The sequence below is a fragment of the Acartia tonsa genome, chromosome 9 (assembly GCF_053477335.1).
Source record: "Acartia tonsa isolate MP-2025a chromosome 9, ASM5347733v1, whole genome shotgun sequence".
Classification (NCBI taxonomy): Eukaryota; Metazoa; Arthropoda; class Copepoda; order Calanoida; family Acartiidae; genus Acartia; species Acartia tonsa.
This window is the reverse complement of record NC_137268.1, coordinates 23,817,636-23,842,564: the sequence shown is the minus strand read 5'-3', so window position 1 is coordinate 23,842,564 and position 24,929 is coordinate 23,817,636. Positions and strand designations below refer to the sequence as shown.

General features: G+C 31.7%; 2 protein-coding genes and 1 long non-coding RNA gene across 4 annotated transcripts in view; all 3 read left to right on the top strand.

Annotated features, from left to right (window-relative positions):
* Window positions 1-24,929, top strand: part of LOC145328581 (uncharacterized) — a 108,470-nt gene that overhangs the window by 37,252 nt on the left and 46,289 nt on the right. The window contains exons 3-8 of the mRNA XM_080172324.1: window positions 10,093-10,441; window positions 10,923-11,037; window positions 11,196-11,249; window positions 22,872-23,036; window positions 23,264-23,394; window positions 24,744-24,862. Coding sequence (XP_080028450.1) covers window positions 10,094-10,441; window positions 10,923-11,037; window positions 11,196-11,249; window positions 22,872-23,036; window positions 23,264-23,394; window positions 24,744-24,862 — 932 coding nt within the window. The 5' untranslated portion in view covers window position 10,093. The remainder of the gene's footprint in view (window positions 1-10,092; window positions 10,442-10,922; window positions 11,038-11,195; window positions 11,250-22,871; window positions 23,037-23,263; window positions 23,395-24,743; window positions 24,863-24,929) is intronic.
* LOC145328582 (uncharacterized) lies at window positions 13,286-19,521 on the top strand. Of its 2 annotated transcripts, XM_080172326.1 has the most exons (7): window positions 13,286-14,380; window positions 14,599-14,727; window positions 14,923-15,116; window positions 15,383-15,559; window positions 15,925-16,511; window positions 16,624-17,185; window positions 17,658-19,521. In XM_080172326.1, exons 1-5 carry the CDS (start codon window positions 13,987-13,989, stop codon window positions 16,240-16,242), a joined length of 1,212 nt encoding a protein of 403 aa, XP_080028452.1. In that variant the 5' UTR covers window positions 13,286-13,986; the 3' UTR covers window positions 16,243-16,511; window positions 16,624-17,185; window positions 17,658-19,521. The 2 variants fall into 2 exon arrangements, with proteins under 2 accessions (XP_080028452.1, XP_080028451.1); XM_080172325.1 differs by having other exon boundaries at window positions 16,624-19,521.
* On the top strand, window positions 20,226-21,221 carry LOC145327781 (uncharacterized). Its single transcript, XR_013882238.1, has 2 exons — window positions 20,226-20,384; window positions 20,743-21,221. It is a non-coding gene; the product is annotated as an uncharacterized LOC145327781 (long non-coding RNA).

Here is a 24,929-nt window from a genome sequence, read left to right as displayed (position 1 = left end):
ATCCACTATTTAAGGGGTCGTTTATGTGAGAATGTACATTTACAAAACACATATACAAACCTAACATAAAGAATGGCAGATAAAACCAAGGCACAGGTGACTTCAGACCCAGATTAAAAAGAAAAAAACACTTGATAAATTATTTTAAAATATTACATAATTGCATAACCGGATATCATAGTTTGATGAATCAAATTATGAGAATACAAATATTATTAAAAGCAAAGCTTTAACTAGTTTAAAAGTAACAGGATGTTTGTCTGTCTTTCTGTACTAAATGATCTCGTTAATTGCGGAAGGTCTAGGGATTATTATAACTATTTTGGGTCAGGATAACACCCACCTAGAGAAATCGCCCTAGAAAAAGTACCCCTCTGCTTTTAAAGCATAAATTTAAAATTGGGAGTTCGACTCCCCCCCCCCCCCAAATCAAGTGTCCGTAGAGGCCGCCTTTAGGGGCGTAGCTAAAAATAAACCAGATATAAAAGCTTCGCTTAAAAAATATAATGGATTGTTGGATGGACAAAAAAGTTTAATAATAATTTCTTGGAAAATGCATCTATTAATATTCTTATCATGAGACAAATTAATCCTTATATACATTATTTATTATTTTGTACATAAAAATAAGTCATTTTATGGTATCGATTATTAGATTTTTTGAAGCTATAAGTAAGCTTTTTCAAAACCCTACGGGCTGAGAGTTCCTAACCTAGCCTAATAGATTAAACTAGATTGAAGTGTAGTTTTGCTCTAGCATTTTAATTGCAATTTTAGTCTTTATGCAGTTGATTTATGTGTAAGTTACAAGTAATTATTAATCTATTTTTCTATAGTCGGTGAGTTTATTCGAATCTCAGCCCCAAATGTGGTATGACTACATACTAAATAGTAATTAATGTAACTACTGCAGCTATGTTAGATGAACGTTACTAAGAGTTAGAGTAGATAGAATGCCTTTATCCAAAACAGACGCAACTCATTACCATACACATTTAAGACTTGCAAGAAATTAATGGGTTGGTTGTCTGGTGCAGTCAGGATGTTATTGTCTTGGGATAAATCTGTAGTTTTGCTTTTTAATGAATCTATATCTTTCTATGTATATGTTAATCTAGCCATCTAAGTTGAGTCATTATTAAAATGCAACATGTTTAAAATCACATTTTTCATTTTATCATACTTTTAAATTTTTAAACAAGGATGGCATCATTCGTGGGAAGCGTATTTTAAACTATAGATGAAAATTATACACTAAAAGATGTTATATTCAAGAACCAGATTTATAAAATAATTAGTTTTAAACAAAAAAGGACAGTAAATCAAGGAAATATTAAGTTTCAGATAAGCTTTGATTCTTAAAAAATAAATTCAACAAAATTACGTGCATACAAAATTTAAAAATTTATAGAGGTACCATAATCATCCATTTTTCAACAGTAAGAATAATATGCAAAAAATGTCCTACAAGTAAGATATACAATTTTCAGGGAAGCTTTATTTGGAAAATAATGTTTAGCTAACTATAAATTATTTGTATGATATTAAAACACTAATAACAATGGTAAAAACAAGCATTGTATTTAAATTTTTAGTTTTTAATAGTTTTTTTTCTAATTCCGAATCTACACTGTTATATATTTGAAGGTTTTTCTATCAAAATAAAATGTGCATTAAAACTGTGAAGCATTTTAGTTGTATATGTCACATCTTAGTAAAGTAACAGGATGTTTGTCTGCATGTTTGTACAAAAGGATCTCACCAACTGCTGATCCGATATGGTCCTTCTTTACAGCGTAGCTTCTCATAGGTCCTCGTGATTTTTTTTAACTATTTAGGGGAATGTACCCCAACCCTTACAAGAGAAATTGCTTCTAGAAGAAAATTATCCCCTCCCAAAAAAATTTAAAGTTTGGGAAGGGGGGTAATGCTAAATTTGAATACAGGGACCTCCAATTATAAAAAGCTTGGACGTCCTTAGTCAAATAAGATAAGACTGATAAAAAGCTTTGCCTTTATGGATGTTTTCATCCTTGTTTGTTTATGTTAAAGATTAAAACAAGCTACGTGTATTAGACCCAACATAAAACGGCCTGATAAATTCACTGAGTGAAAAAGTCTTTAATACTTCTTAGTTATTGTTTATTGAAATATATTTCGTTGGACATTGCACCCTCTTCAGTCTAAATGACATAAATCATATTAATTTAATTTACATATTAAAAGATGGGTAAAATTAAAGAAATTTGTAGAACTATAAAGTCAGAAAATGTTGCTAAAAAACCTTGAGTTTAGTTGGATGTTAAAAGTAAACTGAATGGGATTTTTTAGCAAGAAACAATAACAGCAGGGAGGGTGTTTAAAAATACATTAATAAACATTTTTATATACATTTTAATATTTAACATTTTTATATGAAAAAAAAACTATTTTCTTTTTTTTTAATTATTATTCAAATTTAAAGTTTACTTTAATTGATAAAGTATTTAGAATCAGGTTATGATGGCCTGATTAAACAGAGAATCTACTATAAAAGTTCATGAAGAAATAAAGGCTGTAAACCCGAAAAAAAAACTTTTTCGTGGGTCTTACTGTATACTTTAAGTTTTGCCTTTTAGTGTTTTAGTGTCACAAAGTTTTATAACGATCCTCAAAAAGAATAAAGTTTCACTTCTATCTCTAAAATCTCAATACAGTTGTAGAGAGAAAAAATTATAAAAAATTTCTGAAAGCTCTAATTTGCCTCTATTATTGAAGGGAAGACATAAAATATCCGTCATCAGCTTTTTTATAAATGATTTCTTACTTTTGTTACTAACTAAAAATATATAAACATTTACTTGATAATTTAACAAGAATTTTTGAAATTAATCATCTTTTTTTACTGTTGGCTTCTCCCCTAACCTCTGAAAGTTTCTTTTAATGGTAAAAGAGTAATTTCCAAGGATGAATTATAATAACTTAGATCAGAAGTCTAAAACATTTACTAGGAGGGTCTAATAGGAAGCTTTTCTAAAAAGTCGGAACCCATTGGAAACATTTTTTACTTTCAGTAGTTCTAGAAAGCTATAGCTACAATATAATGATATTCTAATAATTTTTTATGACTAGAATTTCTGTTCATATAATAACAACAACAACAAAAATATCAGGGAACACTTTGCAGTCTTATCTTGCAATTTTGGTTCCAAATTCCCAAGAAATAATATTTTTTAACAAGGATGACATCATTTACCTATAAGCAAAGTTTAAAAATATTGCCAAGAAAAGCTATACATTTATATCAGGAAGCTAAAGGGATAAAACTATGGCTGATATATTAATGGAAATCCCCAATAATGACACACAAAATTAGCCCTTCTGTGGATTAGAATTAGTGGTTGAAACGTTTGACATTCAACCAAATGAACCGACCAATCAAAATTTAATAAAAGTCCGCACGGTTGTTTAGCCAACTAAAAAGAAAACGTTATTATAAGACTTTGGGGACTAGTGTAATAAACATCCCGATGTCCCCTCCTTTACTGCATTTATATGGGTGTTAAGGATAATTAATAAGCTTAACTTATTGTTAAAAGAAACACATATAAATGTTTTAATTATACAGTATATATTTTGTAAACATTATAATAGGGAAAATTATGAATATAAATATAAAAACAAATAGAGTAAAAAAACTGTCGATTTGACATTTCTTAGAATAAAACAAGGATGACTTTCTATATAAAAGAAAAACTTAACTAACAAATCAGATATGTTATGTTTTTGAGAAAGAGCTCTTTTAAAAGTGTAGAAAGTAAACCACAAATGAAAAATATCATGGTATCTTACAACATTATTCCAAATCGAACTATGATACACATTTTGAAATGTTAGGTTTTAAATCAATACGACGATTGTAGCATTTCTAAAACAATTAAAAGAGCTACCCGGTGCAGACGGACAGACATGTCATAAATATTTAAAAAGCTAAGTTAATGATAATATTATAGAAAATTTATAAATTTATTTGTAAATACTCAAAGATGGCCAAGCTATAGAATAGCTTTGCTCCTTTGGACTTGGAGTCAGACAATCGATATATTATTACTTGGATGTTGCACCAGATTTTATGTACTCTGATAAAGTAAAACTTGCAGCTGGATGATAGAGCGATACCTTCCATTCTCTACCCTCATACTTGGCGAACTGACCAATAAAGGGGGTCCATTTAAGCAAGCTTAACTGACGACAAATTTTCCTCTGTCAATATTTCCCCGTATATCATATATCCATTAGCGAGACAGACGGTGCATGTGCAGTATTAATAATTATGTCAAGGTTTATACATATTCTGTCTGTAAATTTTGTTGCACTCATTACATCAACAATGGATATAGAATATGCGTGGATCATATGACAGGGGAAAAAAGTGTCGTCAATATAGGTTGCTAACATGGACATTGGACATTACTTATTGGTCAGTTCGTTCATATAGTAGGCGGAGATTGTATGGGGGGGTCGTTATTTTAGCAAGCCATAATTTCACTTTATTAGAGTACATTAAAATCTGGTGTAAGATCCAAGTAATAATAAATCCATTCTGTCTGTAAGTTTTGCTGCACACTTTGCAACATCTACTATAATTAGTTGTTATTATCTTTTATGCATTTTTGTTTAGATCCATTGCAGGTTTTAGGCTATTTTATAGATATTTTAACTCCACTGAGAGATATGACCCGGAAAACCAAAAACTTGTAATTTCTCTTGGGAGGGTGGTCTCCCCCCAAAATTCGGTCGAGCGGTTTGCGATACCTTACATCATTCCCATTTAAAGCATCAAACTATTTCTCACCAAGTCTAAGGGCGAAGTAACTGGTTTAGTAAAAAAGTGTTCTATTAAATTTGATCAACTAAATCAATTAATTGTAGCTGCTAATAGATTTTAAATGATTTTAATATAAATCACTTAAAGACTAGATGCAATAGGCCTTTTAAAATTTCTGGAATTTAAAAAGTAATAAGAATCATCAAATAAAATTAATACGATTATTTTCATTACTGGAGAAAAGTGTTTCGAAATATATATTGAAAATTCTATAACCTATCCTAATCTTACCTAAGGTAAAATAGAATCACATGCATAACTAAATACCTTTAATATTGATTTAATTCAAAAAGGGGAGGGTTCTGTGCTTTCGGGGCATTTTGAGGAAAACCGCCATTGATATTTTGAAATGATTGGTAAAAGTATGATAAGCGAGTATTGTTTCAAGAAGACCAATGGATATAAAATATGTGGATAGTGTGAGAGATTCTCCTCACATACAATGATTATATGCTACTTCCAGCTGGCTAATATAAAAATATTCCCCATCTACCTTCTTTACCCCCTCCCCTCCCCTCCTACTGGAGAAACGAACTGATCAATAAATGAGGATAGTTCTAGCAACCTAAATTTTTTTAAATTTCCCCTGTCATAATATTCACGTATTCTATATCCATTCCTAGACCAGGGGCCTTTTTTAAGGATTCTTAATGGGAAAGTCCCCTTTTTTTAAATTTATACTTTAAAAATAAATAAATTATTTATCTCGATTACATAGCATTTATAAATGTAGTTATAAAATGCTTCAATATCTTTAACTCTTCAAAATGTCCTGTTTTTAGACAGAGAAAATCTATGAACAAAAACTGTAAAAATCGACTAGTTAGTATCTAGAAAAAAAATTTCAGTTTCTCAGAATAGGATATGAATCATCCAACAAAGTCGGTGAGCCCCTCGGGCCTCCCCCCCCCCCAAAAAAAAAAAAAAAATATTTTGAAGAGTTACCTTTTAAATACTATATGTGAACACATGGATCTTTTTTATTTTGGAAAAAACAAGCATTCATATAAGAAGAAAAATTTTAGCAACATTTTTCACAAATTTAAAATAAAAACTTCAAGAAACAAACATCAACCCCCCCCCCCCCCCACCCCACCCCAGATCCCCTCAAAAATAGCCCCCCCCCCCCCCTCCAATCGTTTGGTAAAAAAAACAACTTTGAAACATCATGTGGAGCAATTCCTTCATTTCTCAAAGGGCAAATCCCCTAGATGCCTGGGGCGAAGCCATTAGTTTCTTATATAGTTACTTCTGTTGTGTTGTTTTTATATAATTTATTTCGAGTTAAACATGAAACAAACTATGAATTTATGTATTTTTAAATGTTTATAATAGATAAATTACGAATTACGGAATATAAATCATGTACATTTGAAGTATGAGATATTATTTTTTTGTTTTAATAGAAACTCAAGAAAATCATTAAGAAAATCAGAATTTAGACCCATATTATTTAAAATTGATAAAGCAGATTTTACAACAAACAATGATTGAGAGAAACAGTTTAGAATGGTCCATCTTGATAAACATTCATCTTTACTAATTTTTAATGAGCGATCTTTGGCAATTAGAATTAGCAATGATAGTTGAAAAAATATTTCATTTTTAGCAAATATAGGGTACCAAACCTTAAAAAGATAAAAATTTTCTTTGAGATAAATGAATTCAGGGGTATCATTATTAAAATAATAGTCTAAATATAAAGCAAGTGCATTTATGAAGAATTTTGGGTAAAGGCAAAAAAATAATGAATGTTCTATACTACTTTCTACATTACATAGATTACATTTGGTAGAGTCACTATGACCAAAAAGACCTAGTTTTCGTTTTGATACAAGAGTGCGGCATATTTGTTCAAAAAAGAAACTTTTAAAATATAGGGGTAGAGGAAGAGAGAATAATTTATTGAAACTCAATTCAAAAGACTCAGTGTCAGGAAAAAATAGACCATCTCTCAAACGAGTTTTTATTGCAGGATGTTGTTTTTTGAATTTATTTCTTAACATGATTTTGAAGTGTAGAGAAAATATTTGTGGATTAAAATTGTTTAGGTTAATGAGGGGTTTTCCTAAATTCATAAACTCTTTTTTGGTGACTACTGGAAAGTGGGATGCAATAGATTTCAAAACATTTAATTTATTAACTAGAGTAGTACATGCAGGGTTATTTTTTATTTTAGTATGTATAGTAGGAAGTATGATAATTCTATCTCCAATTATTCTGTGGTCAAAAATATTTGCAACTGTAATGATATTATTTTGTTTAAGAAGGGAAATTTCATTTGATGATAATTTGTGTTTAAGCATAGAAGTATAGTTACTTCTAAACAGAGGATAATTTTTGTTTTAGATAATAATGAACACGCAGACATGTTTACATTTAGAGTTGCTACGCTTGTAATACAGTGGTCAAGTTTAGTTAGGTAATTGTCCTTATGGTCAAGGAGATAAAATATACCATTTCAAAATGTTTATAAAAAACAACCAAAAATGTTGTAAAAAGGAAGAAAACTCGGGAATTGTATATCTGTTTGCTTGTTCAAAAAGATCTCGTTAACTCCTAGACTGATATGGTTCGCCTTCACAATGAAGTTTCTTAGGGAAGGTTTATAACTATTTTGGGGGAGGGTACCTTTACCCTCCCCAGAGCAATCACCTCGTGAAAAAAACAACCTTTTGAATCTAACATGAAAGTCCTCTTTTTATAAAGTAATTTTTAGTGGCCTCTAGGGGCTTAGCTTCTATTACTAAATAGAATAAAGAAAGTTTTAAGATGATTAAAAGAACAACAAATATATGTAATTTTTCAATATAATCCCACACACGGTGACTCAAGAGGCATTGTTCTATAAAGGACACTCAACTTGGTGACAAGGAAGATTCAGTTATATTAAAGCAAAGCTTGAGAAATAAGTAAAGCATTAGAATCATTCGTTTTTGCTTCATATGAGTTTTGATATGATTTTTCGTTTAAGTAATAAATCAAATATATCTTAGGGGGTGGGAGATACACCCATATTGGTTCTAGTGATTATCCAAATAAAATTATTTAAATAACTATTAGTGGATTGTCTCATTTTTTATTGAGTTTCTTTGTTTAAATTTGTCCTAAATTAGGTAAAGTTATGTAGTTAGAAATATTCATATCTTATCTCTTATTATCTCTAACCACAAGGTATTTTCTTTCAACATAGATAAAATCCAGGGGCTGTGATTCAACAAATCAATTCCGTTTGAAATTGCTGATAATTAGGATATTTTATTGGCGTGATGTTGGAATAAAACTTGTTTTGTGAAGTATCTAAAGGGAAGTTGTTTAGACGCAAAATAATAGAAGTTGGTTGTGGGCAATTTTCAATTATAATTGTTTGTCAGAATCCTGGTCCTTTGTCCCTGGATAAAAATTAAATTGGAGCATTTCCCCTTCTCATACAATTATTGTCCTGTAAGTGACATAGCAACATTAGCAAGATCTTTTAACATCTTTAGATATTACGTGGTTTGAGTAATATTTCGAACCTGTCACCGCGACGACGAGCAGATGGTCTCCACAATAGTGGGTCTATTCAATATTAAGGTGTGCTACAAATAAGAGAACTTTATTTTAAAACTTTGGGAACTAGTGTAATAAACAGCCCACTCTCTGTCTCTCTCTGTCTCTCTCTCTCTCTGTGTGTGTGTGTGTGTAATGTTTGTTCTACTATTGGACATAATTGTCCTTGCATAAGTATGCATTCAATTAATACATGCAATAATTTATATAAAATGAAAATATACAAGTGTTTTAGGATTATAAAAATACACAAAGAAAACATAAACTATTGCAATTTTAAATATTAGCAACTATACATTCATTTTTGCAAGGAGGGATGGGACATCGGGCTGTTAATTACACTGTTTCCCAAAGTTTTATAATAACGTTTTCTTATTCGTTAGCTTAAAACTAACTATACGTTTGGGGATTATAATAAATATTGATTGGTTTGTTCATTAATTTGAGTGTTTAAAGGTTTAAACCACCAATCGTAATCTACAAAAGGGGAACTTTGTGTATCATCATTTGGGATTTATATTAATTTTTCGGCCATTGTTTTATCCCTTTATATCCCTGCATTTTGATTATGTTCAAAATATAAATTTGGCGCAATTTAAACAGCGTAGCAGCTCTGTAATCTTTACTAGAACGTTTGTATGTCCATCATGTAGATTTTGAAAACTATTATGATTGAAGGTAAAATCTGTTTATAAAATTTGTGTAGGGTTGTTAACTTGTTTGTTTCACTTAGAGTAAATATTTACTTTGTTTACAGGGATCTAAAGGGATAAGACAATGGCCGAAAAATTAATATTCATCCCCAATGATGATACACAAAATTAGCCCTTCTGTAAATTACAATTAGTGGTTGAAACGTTTGGAAACTCAACTTAATGAACCAATTAATCAAAATTCCATAAAAGTCCCCAAAGTTGTTAAACCAACGAATAAACAGCCCAACAGTCACCTCTCTCCCTGGCTTGTTTGTCACAAATTCTATTTTTAAACTTAATTCAAGATAAGAGTATCTATCAGGGCTCGACACCCGTAACTGCAATCATAAAAGTAATTGCATATATTTGGAGCCTCGATCAAAAAAAGTAAACATATTAATCATAGCCACTTTAAAAGAATATATAAAACCTTAAGTCGCAGCCAAACCACCCTTTTCATATTATAACAATCCGCTGCTGGAGGCCTAACCGCCCTGCTTATGGTAGGCTGCCGAGCTCTTGTATTAAGTACATGTAATAAAGTTGTGTTTTGATAAAAAAAAATGTATTTATATAAGAGGGAAATTTGCTAATTAAGTTTGGGTAGCTCTTTTATCACAAAAGCATTTGATGTATGAAATCAAGTTTTTAAAGATTTACTAATTATGTTTATTACTCATATAACATTAAAAAAAAAAAAAAAAAAATACCATAACAAACGAACTGCATAGTCCAATAATGGGCTAAATACTATAAAAATTCTTAGGCTAGCATATTATTCATACAACCATAGGGTCCAAGGATATAAATTGTCACAATTATTATGTGTTTCAAACATCTGGCGTGCACAGCAATTCACAATGTCGGGGTGTAAAACAGTTCGGATATTAAAAAAACCATAGCCGACGCAACTGTAAAATCCACACCTTCATTGTTTCATTTTTCATAAAAAAATTGAATCTTTTTTTATTATTTCAGGATGAATGACAACGACCTGTTTGGTGAAATAGACTCTTACCTGGACACAATTGATGCTAAATCAACCACGGGAAGTGACACAGCCTTCTCTCTGCCTTCCTTTCCCTCCCCCACATCCTCCCCAATCAGCCGAGTAGCCAACAACCTTTTTGCACCTCCAACACCCCCCTCCTCATCAACCCCGCCCCTACGCCGGGTTGGGCCAGCAATATCGCCGCTGAAAACCGGTTTTAATGATGGTAATGTTAGTAGTGGCAGTACAAGCGCTTCGTTTGTGGGGAATGGGGGTGGCGGAGGTATTGTTAGCACGTGTTCCGGAAATGGTTCCTCCATGACAAGTGTTGTTCAGGAAAGATTATTAACAAAAAATGTCATTTCAAACGGAAAAAAGTTTTATATAATGTATTACAGGTTTAGTGTTTAAATAAAAGATAGAATTTGAAAAAGGGGAAATTGAAATATTCACTCGGATATTATGCCAAGGAAACAATTGTCGCCAATTTAGGTTGCTATCAAGGACATCACTTATTGGTCAATTCTTTCATCCAGTAAGAGTGATTTAGTAAATGCGGGGAAGGGAGAAATTGTTATTTTAGCCAACTACACGTTTCAATTTACATGAAAAACTAATGTAAGATCCAAGTAATAATAAATCCAAGCTTATAATTGTTTTCACTCCCTATTTTCCTATATGCTTAATGAAATTGAAAGTTCTATCTATTTTATAATGGGTATGAAAATATCCTGTTCTTTGTATAAACGACAAAAACAAAGCAGTAAAGCTATATATTTGTTCTTGAAAAAAAGAGTTAATTATTTATCTGTGACAGAGTACGTCCAAAAGTCCTTACAGTAAGAGTGAAGATGAAGTGGGGAGCAGCTACGTCTCTCCAAATTCTCCTGTGCAAAGGGTCAGCCTGAATGCCCCCCGCCCCTACTCTTCAGGTAAAGAACAGCTGATTCATTAGCAGGAAGAATTAGCCAAGTAATTCTATAACAGCTTGAATTTAAGAATTTTATACCATTTAAAACTGTTTATCGTATAATTATTTGTTTATGTTTTTGTCATCCTTGTTATTATAATTTGTTTTTAAACATTTAAGTTTGTGGAAAGCGGAGATTGGACGAAGATTTTCCATTTCCCAAACAACGTTCAGGTTAACATTTTTATTAAAATTATGCAAAAGTATGTAATAAACAAGTACAACTATACAGGAAAGGGGGTGGGGAATTGGGCTGTTTATTACACTGCACTAGTCTCCAAATTTTTACGAAATAACTTTTATTGATTAGTTGTTTCATTAAATTGAGTGTCCAAACGTTTCAAATATGGGATCTACTGCAGTTCACGGTAAAATATTGCTGGTAACGAATATTGCCAAAAATCTATGAATTTTAAAGGCTGCTAGCTGCTAAACGGCTGAACGTACAGATCATACCCGCACACCATTTTAAGCGGTATAAGAAGGCCTACAAATAATCTGGAATAGCCAAGATCCAATGATAAAATAGGCCTTTTTCGCGCATTTCGCTGCACTGTGAGATAATTATGCATTATTGATTTATGGCTATTCCAGATTATTTGTAGGCCTTCTTATGCCGCTTAAAATAGTGTGTTGGCATGATCTGTACGTTCAGCCGTTTGGCAGCTAGCAGCCTTTAAAATTCATAGATTTTTGGCAATATTCGTTACCAGCAATATTTTACCGTGAACTGCAGTAGATCACAAATATGTATTGTAATCATATACAGAAGGGGTAATTTTGTGTATAATCATTGGGGTTGTACATCAATTTATCGGCCTTTGTCTTTATCCTTATAATCTCTGATAAGATTAAAGTAAAAGAATGCAGTGTATCCTTGCTATTTGGGGGAGGTTGTACGTTTTACTTAAAAGTTAATTTGCAGTTCATATACTAGCCACACTTATTAGATTTAACCAACCAATGATTTTTTTATCCAATCTTAACCAGACAAATGCCATCTAGCTAAAAAAGATGCGTAGATTTCATTTCTGGCAACCAGAAAATCCGCAGAAATCGAATTAACAAGTTCCAAAAAAGTTTTATTAAAAAAAACCTTACACCAAAAATAACAAACAATAATTATAACGACGACTTAGTTTCTTTTTCCTGTTTAATACGAATATTGAAACTAATTTTCAGGCATGCATGTTTGTTGGTATTGTACTTTTTTTAGAAACCAAAATACAGACATATTTAAAACTACGAAATTGTATATTAGTTACTAGAAAGATTATATTTTTTTCTTGCTTTAAAACAACTTTTTGTACATAAAAACCCGTAATGTCTTCATTATTGACACAAACATGCATGCTGTATAGTTTTAAAAAATAGTCAAATAAAATACCTGATTAGAATGGCCATTTTTTGTTGAATTAATGAGGAATATTGATATTATTTTATTGATCGATTGCTGAAATACATCACGGAGCATTCTCGAAAATTTGCGCGTCGCACGTTTTTATAGCCTGCCGGCACACGAGTTGAAATCTCCTAAAACTTACTTTAATACAAAACGTTTTTCATATTTTCATTCGTTTTCATTACACCGATAGAGCTAGTACTCTCTCTTACATCGCTTTTTAATACGTTTTCAACAGTAAGTTTTAGTTTTTAGTGTATTATATATATGTTTTTTCAACGTATTATTTCATTTACTATTTTCAGTTGGGGATTTTATTTGCATTTGGGGATTATTCAAGAGAATTTAAATAGTAAATGGAGATTGGTTCCTAAATACTTATCGAATTCTTCGAATTTTCCCAATATTAAAACTCTTTTAGCTTATTTTCGACGGATTCTTTAGTGATTTATGGAATATCGATCGATAAAAAATATTAATTGTAGCATAAGGAAACGAAATAAGACGTTTTTAATGGAATAACATGAAGTTACAAAATGGCCATTTTTTGTTGAATTAATGAGGAATATTGATATTATTTTATTGATCGATTGCTGAAATACATCACGGAGCATTCTCGAAAATTTGCGCGTCGCACGTTTTTATAGCCTGCCGGCACACGAGTTGAAATCTCCTAAAACTTACTTTAATACAAAAAGTTTTTCATATTTTCATTCGTTTTCATTACACCGATAGAGCTAGTACTCTCTCTTACATCGCTTTTTAATACGTTTTCACCCACCCTCCCTAACCCTTTAGTTATTATTAGAAATTTTTTATTTTTCTGCTTTCTTAATTCCGGTATTTTTATATTAATATTGTTTTTTCTAAATTGACATACTTACCTATTCATGTCTCTAACATTTTTTTCAGATCAACGTTTTTTATCATGACACCATTCGAGTTCTATAAACTCAGGAGTGTTAAGTCATTCCATGCTCAAAATATAGTTGCCTATAAGCAGATTTTAGGCTTAAACCTGCATTATTTTGTCGTTTATCAAAGTAAAACTGATAAACATTTAGTAGTTAGAGAGTTGATTAATCGTGCATCTTGTTATAAAGAACAATTAGAAGAAATTAACCATACTTTAGATGACGATTTTTTCGCCGCAAAATCTGTTTATGATAATTTTGGCCAGTTTTTTAAAGATTTCGAAGCAGAATGTCGCAACACCTTGTCACTTCTTGATTAAATTAAATTACTAAAATTTTTCTTTTTCTTTCTTATTACAAACAATTCTTATTTTTCTTTCATTTAATGTTTCAACACTATTTTCTTGAATTAAGTTAAATTTTTTTTTTTCCTTTTTCAATTTTCTTTTCTTACAAAATACTGAATTGTTAAAAATTACAGCATGTTTTTATTTGTTATTATTTTTGCATGAAATTTTTTCGTGAATGTTTCTTTAATTTAACATTATTGTTAAATTTTTTCCTTTAAATTTAAATTTCCTCTTCAGACCTAAAAATGCCTGTTCCTACAGGACATTCACACAACTCCTCAGATGAGGATAATTCCCCCCCCCCCGCATCCACAGTGGTTCCAACCACAAATTTGGCTAGATCCTATTCAGCCCCAGTCAATACCTCAGCTCCCTCGTCGGTTGTAGCTCCAGGTCCGTCATCGGTCGCACAAACTATTATTCCCCAGGATCCGAAAGATCCCTTGGGGTTAAACAACCTTCCCCCAGCGGGCTCATATTTGCCGGGGATAGGTTTTGTGCCACAAATTAATCAGCCTCCGAAAATGACAGCGCGACCTCAAGAGTCTGCAGCTCCAGCGCGACCTTCAGTGTCAGCAGCTCCACATATTGAATCTGAGAAAGTTAAGATGCCTGTCAGACATGCTTCAGTGTCTTCAGGTAAAATTTCATGCTTAGTTCTCATGATTTTGATTCAATGATTTAGAAATTGAAGTTCATATGAATTTTGTCTTCTTAACAAATTTTTTACCCTTACAAATATTTTTCTTTCTCAAAATTTTTTAATTTCCCCCCCCCCCCCCTCTTTTTTATTCTTTCCTTTTTCACTACCTTACACCTTTTTCCATTTTATTCTTTTTAAATCTTTTTATTTTTAGATGATTTTTCCCCTAAACGCAAGAAGTCAAAAAAGAAGAAACGCTACTCTAGTAGTTCCTCTTCTTCCAGTTCTTTCTCGTCATCGTCGAGTTCTTCGGAATCAGATGAACCTAAAAGGAAAAGAAAAGGTACTTTTTTCAATACTTAAAAGGAAATCCTTTCTTTCTCTCATGTATGAACTATTTGAAAATTTTCCGATATTATTACAGAAATTTATTTTGGTTCAATTATTTGAAAGACAAATTTCTTGTTTTCTATGAACACCGACTGAATAATTGACGTTATTCTTCGGATTATTATGCTTTCATACATTCTTTCTTTAGGAAAGAAGAAGAAAAAGAAGAAGAGCAAGAAGCACTCTTCTGATTCCGACAGTAGCAGCCAACTAGTAGGCGGCCGAAAAGCTAGACGTCGCCTCCGGCGAGCAGCTGAAATACTGTCAGACCCACCTGCTTGGATTGGCATGACGACAGCAGACATACATGCCGAACGGGAACGCCTCTTCGAACATTTAAACGTAAGAAAAACATTTTTTTAAAAAAATTTTTCTTGGTCAAACATATATTTTTTAATATATGTAGGGGTTATTTAGTCTATTTTAAACAAAAAAGGGCAGTTATCTTGGGTTAAGGGCATTTTCTTTTCTACATTTCTTTACAAAATTTTTTTCTCTTTTCCACATTTAAGTATTTTTTGCTATCTCAAATATTAAGTTTTTTGTTTATCTTTTTTCAAATTTGAAATTCTTTTCTTGGAAATCTCACAATAGTTTTTTCTATTAAGTCTTTGGATGAAAAGAATGACGTCTCTCTCACATTTTTAAAATGTGTCTTAAGAGACACCTGCCGTTCGAAGAATTATGTCGAGGATGCTGCGAAGCGTCTTGTGGCGCTGAAAGCCCCCAAGAACTTGTTATATGACCTACAGCAGTCGCTGCAAGCCTGCTATCAAGCAATAAAGGCAAGAAATTCATAAATTTTTTCTTCTTTTTCGTTTTGTAATAACTAAATCTATGCCATATTTTTAGTTTTTCTTACGTACAAATTCGATCAATAGGAATCGTTTTTTATTCATGACATTTATTTTTTCAAATGTGCTTTTTAATGAAGACGTGCAAACATTTGATTAACACCAGTTTTATTAGCTCCCGCACCACAGAAAAAAGGTTTATAAGATTATTCTGTGACATTTGCATTATTTTTCAGTTCATTTAAGTTTCATTATTTTTATCTACAGGAAAGATAATTCCTACGACACATTTCTTTTCATTGAGCTAAAGATTAACATATTTTTTCCAAATTATAAAGATTTTCATTTTTATCTAGATAGCTGAAAGCTCCATCGGGTATATCGAACTGGCTTTTTCGAAAAACATCGGCCACGCCAACCGGGTGGCGCTAGCAGGTAACAGACGCTACCTCACCACCCAGCAGCAACGTATCTCGGATTCCCTGCCTGACTTTCGAGGGGACTATAGCAGAGGAGCACGTGGCGGCTTCTCTAACGGCCGGTTTAACTCAAATGGAGGCTCAAACCCTAGGGGTAGAGGATCTCGAGGACGAGGTCGAGGATCTCTTCGCTGTCACGGATGTAACGGCGAAGGTCATAAAGTCGAAGACTGTCCTTCCGCCAACCCCAAATAATGAGTCCACCCCGCTTTACGCTATTCAAGATTTAAACCTACAGATACCTACCTCCGACATTCCAAATTTTCATATCGCTTCTCTAAAAAATTTTTGTTTCACAGAAGATTATGACCATTATAAACGTTTATATGATATTCAATCGGATTTTTTATCTAGTTATTCGCCAGCTTATTCGATTCATTCACTTACAGCAATTAATTTCTATAAAAATATTCTCCATGCACCATCTTTTGTTTTGCAAACACTTACCTTTGGATATCAACCAGGTAGATTATTGAGAATAATTCTTTTCACATTTTATTTCTTATATGAAATTGTTCCAAAAAATTTTTTTGTTTTCTTTTTTACAATTATTCTCCATAATCTATCTTTTTTAAGTTTTTACATCTCCAGTGTTACCGTATTTCGAGAAGAACAACAATAGCGCTGTCCGCAATCCAGAATTTGTTCGTCAAGAGATTCAATCTTTGCTAGACAAAGGTATTATTGCTCAAATCGATCATCAGCCTTATTGTTGTTCACCTCTTACGGTAGCTAGCAGAACATGTAGTTTAACTAACACAACTAAACTCAGGAAATTTTTCGACACATAAATATTATCCTAAATTTCTTTTTCAAATTTTTTTTTGATTCCCCTCTTCTTTTTCTACCCTCTTTTTATAAAATATTCTTTTCGTTTTCAATTCTTTTCCCTACCTCTCAAATATTTTTGTTTGTTCAAATTCAATTTTTTTTTCAAAAAATTCTTTCATTTTTTCACCCCTTTTTTAATTTTTTCGAAATATTTCCTGCTTTTAGATTGTGCATCGACTTATCCCGCCACATTAATCTACTTCTCCAGCCAGAGAACGTCTCTTTAAATGATATTAAGACAGTGCTGCCTCGCATTTCTCAGGATGTATTTTTTACATCTTGGGATTTGCGGGGCATGTACCATCAAGTACATCTACATCCTGCCGTTACTGAACTTTTTGGTTTTTGTTATAAAAATGCTGATAATTCCTATTTTTTTTACAAATATTTGAGGCTTCCCTTCGGGGTTGCCTCAGCCGTATTTCTAGTTGATGCCTTGATACGCCCAGTTAAACATTTTTGTCACCGTCACAATATAGACGTGAGTGTCTATATTGATGACGGCCTGACTGTCGAAGTAAATTATTTTAAATGTCTTCTTAGTACTCACTTTGTCCTATCAGTTTTACTATGTGCAGGTTGGCATTTTCAACTTTCTAAATGTCAACTAGAACCTGTTCGTCGTATACAATATTTAGGTTTTATTCTTGATAGTAGTAAAATGATAATTTCCTTGCCCATTGTTAAAATTCAGAAAGTTTTATTTCTTCTTGATAAAATTTTAGCTGCTTTTGATTCTAACGATCCTGTAGATGTTACTATGTTAGCCTCCTTTTTAGGCAAATTATGTCATGCATATTTTAGTCATGGAGATTTTATTCGCGTCGTGGCAAGAAACTCTAATCATGCCCTTGGTGTTTACACCTCACAGTATGGCTGGAAAGGAGCTTTGTTTGTCAATGCAGATATGTTTCAAGAGCTGTCCCTCTGTAAAGAACATTTTGTTTCTTTAAACGGGCAACCAATTCGTACTGAATCCAAAACAATAGAAGTTTTTTCCCCCCATCAAACATCTTTCTTAATTGACAACATTGATCCTAATGATTTAAATAAACATTGTAATATTTTTGTGTCAGACGCTTCTGACCACTCAGCCTTTTCCTTCAAAGCTGGAGACTGTAAGATTATCTCTGATTATTTATTTACTCCACAAGAGGCTGAATTATCTTCAGGCCATAGAGAACTTTTAAGTATAGTTAAAGCTTTTGAACATTATAGCAATTATTTCGCCACCCTTAAAGGACAGCTGGTTATTTGGATAACAGATAGCATGTGCCTTTACTCTTTTTTGCGTATTGGAAGCCGTAATTTAGTTATTCAAAAATTATTAATTCAATTAAAAATTCTAGAATTCCAATACGCAATCCGTATTATACCTAAATGGATGCCCCGAGACAGTTCACTTATTACTTTAGCAGATTTAGGCTCTAAGCTTTTTAAATCCTCAAATGAATTTGGGATTAGTTCTAATGATTTTCAATTTCTTCAAAATTATTTTTCTATCAAAATTTCCATTGACTGTTTCGCAACATCTAAGAATTGTAAAGTAGAGAAATTCATTTCCCCCTTCCCCCAACTAAATTGTTTTGATATTGATTTTTTCACAGTTTCCCTGACCAGTTCAGAATGCTACTACATCCACCCACCGATTTCTCTCCTTTCTCGTGTTTTTAATAAATTAAAATTATATGAGGATATAACAGCAGTGGTAGTTTTGCCCTTATGGCCGACATACCCTTTCTGGAATTGTATTGTTAAAGGATCTTATTTTAATTCTTTTGTAAAAAATTTTTTGCTCTGGGATCCTTACTACATTGCTTCTACGCCAAATAATCTTTTCAACGGTCATAAGACGTTTAAAACTCTCGCTTTATTGATTCATACCGGTAAAGACTATGCCATTCCTTTACCACAATTTTAATCAATATGTTTTTTTAATGAATTGTACAAAATTTTTTCAGCATCTTTACAATGAGAACGTCTTTCAAACATTCCACTGTAAATTACCATAAGTTTAATGCTCAGTTACAAACCTTTAAAGACAATAGACCTCTAGAAAAAAGAGGCCCTCTGTATTTTCCGTCAGTTTTAGAGAAATACAACCTTTCCGAAAAAAGGAAACGCCATATAAAATTGACAGCGTCTTCTAGAACTAAGTCCACGCAGCTACTCCACAATCGTACATTACGCCGTTTTGAAATATTTTGCGAAAACAGAAATAAATCTCTGTTAAATTTTTCAAAAAAGGATTTAGCCGCCTACATTGAATACTTAGAGGATTCCGCAGCTAAAAAATCCGCCGTAGTCGGATTGGCAGGCGCAATAGATTTTTTAGCCAGTGCTTTAGATATGAAATCCCCTTGGACCCCCCAAATTGAAAGAATGTATCAGGGAATCACGAGAAGAGCCTCTGCAGAACAGCCTTTGACCAAAAAAGCGCCTAAACTGCCCATACAGTACCTGACTTTGGCCATCGACAAGCACGTGACACCTTTTCTAAAGAATCCAGATCAGGTAATTTGTTTCATATGAATCAATAAATCCTTTTTCAAATAATTTTGATTCATACTTATTACTTAGCTATTTTTAAGTTGTCGGATCAAACTACATTTAATATTACGGAATTTTTTACGTCTTTCTAATATTCACATTGATCTCTAATAGAAGCTTATTTCTTAAAAATTCGAATTTAGTTTTTTTGGGCCAACTATTTTAGGACATGGAGTTTTCTCCGCTTTTGTATTTTTCTTTTAATATTATTTTCTAATAGAAACTTTGTTTTCTTAAGATTCCAATTGTGAACCTCCGAGCAATCGTGGCTCAGCACCTTCAGTACAGCTTGTGCGCACGCATATCTGACCTGTTAAGATTAAGAGCTTGTGATCTAGCGGTTACCACACTAGGAGACACGCCAGCCATGAGCGTAACCTTCAGATCCTCTAAGACTGACCCTAGGTACTTATTTTTAACAAGAAAATCTTTCTTCAATTCTTTCTCAAAAATTTTTTTTTTTTTTTCCCAGAAATTTTTTCAAATATCATACGACATTCTTTTCTATCTATTTTTACTTAATATTAAATTGGAAATTACATTATAATTGCAAAATAATTTCTAATTCTTATTAAAAATTCTTTCAAAGATTTTCAATGTCTTAGTTTAAAATGTTTTAAATTACAAATAATTTTCTTAACCAATACCTATTTTTTCTACTGTAAAATTGTTAAAGAGAAATTCCAGAAAATCTTTTTTCAAATTTATTATGCATTCTTCAACTCTGCATTTCATCTAGAATAGCGTTCGTTTTTTACACAAAAACATAAACATTATTTTTCTAGATTTGAAGGCTCCACCAGTTACGTGATCTTCAATGGATCAGAATATTGTCTTTATTCTCTACTGGTCCTGTATTACAATAGGCTCCGGTTGTATTCATCAGATACTTCCTGTCTGGATACGAGCTATCTGCTGCCCCGTACAGGGAATGGTACCACTTCGAAATCTTCTAGGCGAGTTTTTAAGCATAATATACTCACACATTTTTCTTTTTTAAGTTGTCACAAAATTTTATTGGTAATTATTTTTTTTAGAATCCTAGTCGCGGATGGACGTTACGCCATTTCAGCTTCCACCTTAATGAAGGATGTAAACTTAATTTATAGTAACTTAGGACTTAAACATAAAATTACATCTAAATCTGCTAAAAGCTTAGGAGTGTCATCTGCCTTCGATTAGGTATGAGCGATGATCATATCCGAGTCTTAGGCAGATGGCGCTCCATAGCTACAGCTCAACATTATCGAGCTATTGATGATACAACGCTTATTGAGATTTTCTCCAAGATTATGCTAAAATCCTCGAGCACAGCAGTCCCCAGGTCTTTAGCAGCCCTTACAGACCAAGCCTCCAATTCCATCGCTTCACGGACGACTCCCTCTTGGTCCTCAGCCCATTCAGCACCCCTGAACCGCGCTCTTATCTTCCAAATTTTGTTAGCTTCGGGCTATCTAGACCCCCAAGGATGCCCTCTCAACAACGATGGTTATCCCCTCCCTCAAGACGTTCCGGAGGTTAGAGCTAACGGTGAAGATCTTCTAGCCATCGAATCTTCTCAAACCTTCATAGTAACTCTGCCGAACTAAGTTATTATGCATTTGTATTATTTTTATTTATGCTTTTAAATTTTGAAGATCTTCTAGCCATCGAGTCTTCTCAAACCTTCATAGTAACTCTGCCGAATTAAGTTATTATGCATTTGTATTATTTTTATTTATGCTTTTCAATTTTTTAAAAAAATGCTTAAATAAAACTGAAATTTTTAAATTGCATATTAGTTCTTTTCTCAGTATTTTTTCAGATTACTTAAAATGTTTTCTTTTTAAGAAAAAAGAATTTTTTAATAACTACCTACCATAAAATTTTTCGATTTCGAACTGGTTTTATTTATCCGATTATTCTCACGAATTTCTTCGTTTCATTTCGATTGGTTCCTAAATACTTATCGAATTCTTCGAATTTTCCCAATATTAAAACTCTTTTAGCTTATTTTCGACGGATTCTTTAGTGATTTATGGAATATCGATCGATAAAAAATATTAATTGTAGCATAAGGAAACGAAATAAGACGTTTTTAATGGAATAACATGAAGTTACAAAATACAAAGCAAGAAATGAAGGTTATCAACTCCCTATGAGCTTTTTGTGTTAAATAGAATTATTAATAAGAATAAAAGAGTTTCAAAAAATAGTAAAATAACAAAATGTTAGGTGAATTGTTGATATTAAATCAATCAAAAAATGTTTTACATTCTTATAATTAATTTCAATAAAACATATATATGCTCAACAAAGGTTATTTATAATTATGAATTCTACCAGACTAAAATATAAAAGGGGAAATAGTTTATGAAGACGACACAAAATGATTTTAAAAATTACTTATTTTTTTCTTTTTTTTTAATCTTTAACAATTTTAATGTTTTTATTATGTAAATATATAAAGTATTATTCAAACTTAAAGGATTTAATCTTTTTCTTTGTAATTAATATGTCTAAACAGTGTAAAAATGAAGTTCTTAAATACGAATTTTCAAATCATTAGATTTTAATACAGTTTATTATAGAAAAAAAGAATAATTTTAACAAAAAAAAATTGCCACAAAAAGGCTTACTGTATTATTAATCTGACCTAATTGTATAATTGCATTCATTTTGTTTATTTACCTTGAAAAATGAGTGTTTAAGTGCTGCATTGGTTAAAATCAAACCTAAAAGTGCTCCTTATTCAGTGACAGAGTGAAAAAATATATACCTTGATTTATAGTTTTTGATCTCTTTTTTTTATATATTTTTATCTGATATGTATATCAAAATTTAAAAGTATCTATTTCATTAGATATTCATACTTTGCTAAAACGTCTTGGTTACTTTTTGCACTATATTTGCTCTAAAAAGGATTCTTTATCTGACTTTCACATTTAAAATGAAAGATTTTATGCCAATTATTGTGTTGACTGTAGAAAAAAATAATTATTTTGATTATATGCAATTTTCTATAATAAAATGTGAGAAATGCCTTTTTTCGCACGTAGGGCAAAAAAACTAACACTGAAAATAAAATGTATGTCTTGAACATGTCCTAAACTCATAGATAAAAACTTTCATAAGAACATTTATTTCAAAATATGTCATTTAAGGCATGAAATTAATTTTGCAAATTAACATTGCAAATGTTTGCAAATAACTTTTGAAAATGATTTCTGCGGATTTTCTAATTTACATAGGTGTTTTCTGCAAATTTTCCCCTTTCCAAAAATACCTTCCTCGTTAAGATTGGCTTCAAGAAAGTATTTACTTTCCAAAAATGATATGTGTAGCAGTGTCCAATTAATTCTGATAAACAGAAGTGCGTAATTTTGATAATCGAATATTTAGCTTGTGGTGTACATTAATTGACCGACCATCATCTTATCACTTAAGATTCCTAATTGTTGTAGGATATGAAAATGGTCCAGATTCCCTACTGAGCTCAACAGAATCAAGCTATCCCAAGTCAAGCCGGAGGGAAGATTCATTTTCCTACCAGGGTGGAGGTGGGACGGAGCTAGGGGGTGGTCAGAATGGTTATCGTAATCAGGATCCGACGAGCTATAGTTTCAGAGGTTAGTGTAAAATATTTATGTATTTATCTGTATAATTTTCACTTCTTCATCTAGATTTTTTAAATACTTTAAAACTAAATATAACAATTTTATCTATCTAAATAAGCATAAAGAGGGGGAGTAATAGTGATGTCACCTCCCCCATTAAATATCCAATTTGAAAGGCATGCCTCCCCTTTTTATCTATATTCTATTTATATCTATCTATGTATATACAAATTATATAGATGATCCTGGCAGTACTGAAAACCTGGATCTACCTGGAGGTTATCCTGGTAACTCAAGTGGGCAATTGAATTCTCCAGATGGTGGCAACAACTATTGCCAGTCTAGCAACAACAACAATAATATTCCACAGGTGAGGCAATTTATTATTTATCGCATCGTATTAAAGACAGTTTTCCGTGAATAATGAAATGACAAATGATAATGTTTACACCAGTTTTGTTAGATCCGAGGGGTCGGGGTTTTGTTGGGGGATAACAAAACTGGTTAAAATTTCATGGTTTTAATTTTGATCTGGGTAATCACCACTTTACCCCCCCCCCCCCATTGGACGTTTTTGGAAAACGAGAAATAAATTAAAAGATTTTATTAAAAATAGATTATCAATTTCTTTAAAATTAAAAACGGATCTTTTTCCCTTTCATTAAAAATCTACAACGAAAAAAAAATTTAAAATATATTTGATGTCGTAGATAATTTAAAAAGTGCGCAATTTTATAGAAAAAACGCCGTTGTTTTTTCCTTATAATTAACTTTAGACAAAAAAATATATTATGTATTTAAGAAAGTTTTAAAAAAGAATAGAAAAACTAATATTTAGATTTTAACTTTTTAAGAATAGAACCACTTTATTGTTCTCTTTCTTTGTTCTTTATTGATAACAACATCTATAAAAGCGAAGCTCTGAAAAGACTGGACATTAACAAACGGAAATTAACACTTCAAAAGTATCAGAACTGAATAAGCAGAATATAAATGTATAATTGTAAACAAAATTTGTTGCATAACTGCTTAATTACGAACCTCATAAAAGTGTCGAACTATGACGTCAGAAAAAATTAACAATTAACCAATAAGAGACCGCTATATATTTTTCCATTGGTCAATTACAGTGAATACTGGCTTCTCATTGGTTAATTGTTAATTTTTTCTGACGTCATAGTTCGACACTTTTACGAGGTTCCTTAATTACAGAATATTGTATTAGGACTTAGGACATACTTACATTTTTAGAACTTGATTGCTTCGCATATAACACAGTACTTTTTAAATAGTAATCAGTATGACAAAAATCAGCTTAATAGGATAATTAAATCACCTAAAAATGTATTGCCAAAAATGTTAAAAATCAGCATGTTTTAAATTGGTGTTCGGACATTCTGAATCAACCTTATTGTTCCGATCCTAATTATACAAAAGCTTCGCTTTTAAGAATATATTTTGTAAGACAAACTGAACAAAGAGATCAATTAAATTAAATAATCTAAGAATTTTATGAAAAGAAAGATTATATTATGAATATAATTATTTTAAACAACAAATATTTTCCCTGATAAAAATACGTCGTATTTTGTATGTACTTATAAAGTTACTCTTTTAAGTCACTTGGGTATTATCCTTAAAACGGGTTTAAATTTGATGCTTAATCGCGGCTGACGCGCGCCTGCCGAGCCCCGATTAAAATTGTATCTATTTGTTCAGCATAACCGAGATGTTAACTCCCAGCAACGAGAAACTATCAAGACAAAAATCCTTGGAGTTTTAGAGGCCACTGGCCTTTCCGGAAATCTTACCATACAAGATATTAGAACATTGAAAAGGTTGGTACATTTTTGTTTTCTACATATTTATATATCTTACAGTTTCTAACAATCTATAATCTTATCT

Excerpts from the sequence above, each read along its gene's own strand:
- LOC145328582 (XM_080172326.1), top strand. The coding sequence starts at position 13,987 with ATGCCTGTTCCTACAGGACATTCACACAACTCCTCAGATGAGGATAAT. Across the intron at positions 14,728-14,922 it reads ACCTAAAAGGAAAAGAAAAG|GAAAGAAGAAGAAAAAGAAG; the intron begins GTACTTTTTTCA and ends TTCTTTCTTTAG. Across the intron at positions 15,117-15,382 it reads GCCTCTTCGAACATTTAAAC|TCTTTGGATGAAAAGAATGA; the intron begins GTAAGAAAAACA and ends TTTTCTATTAAG.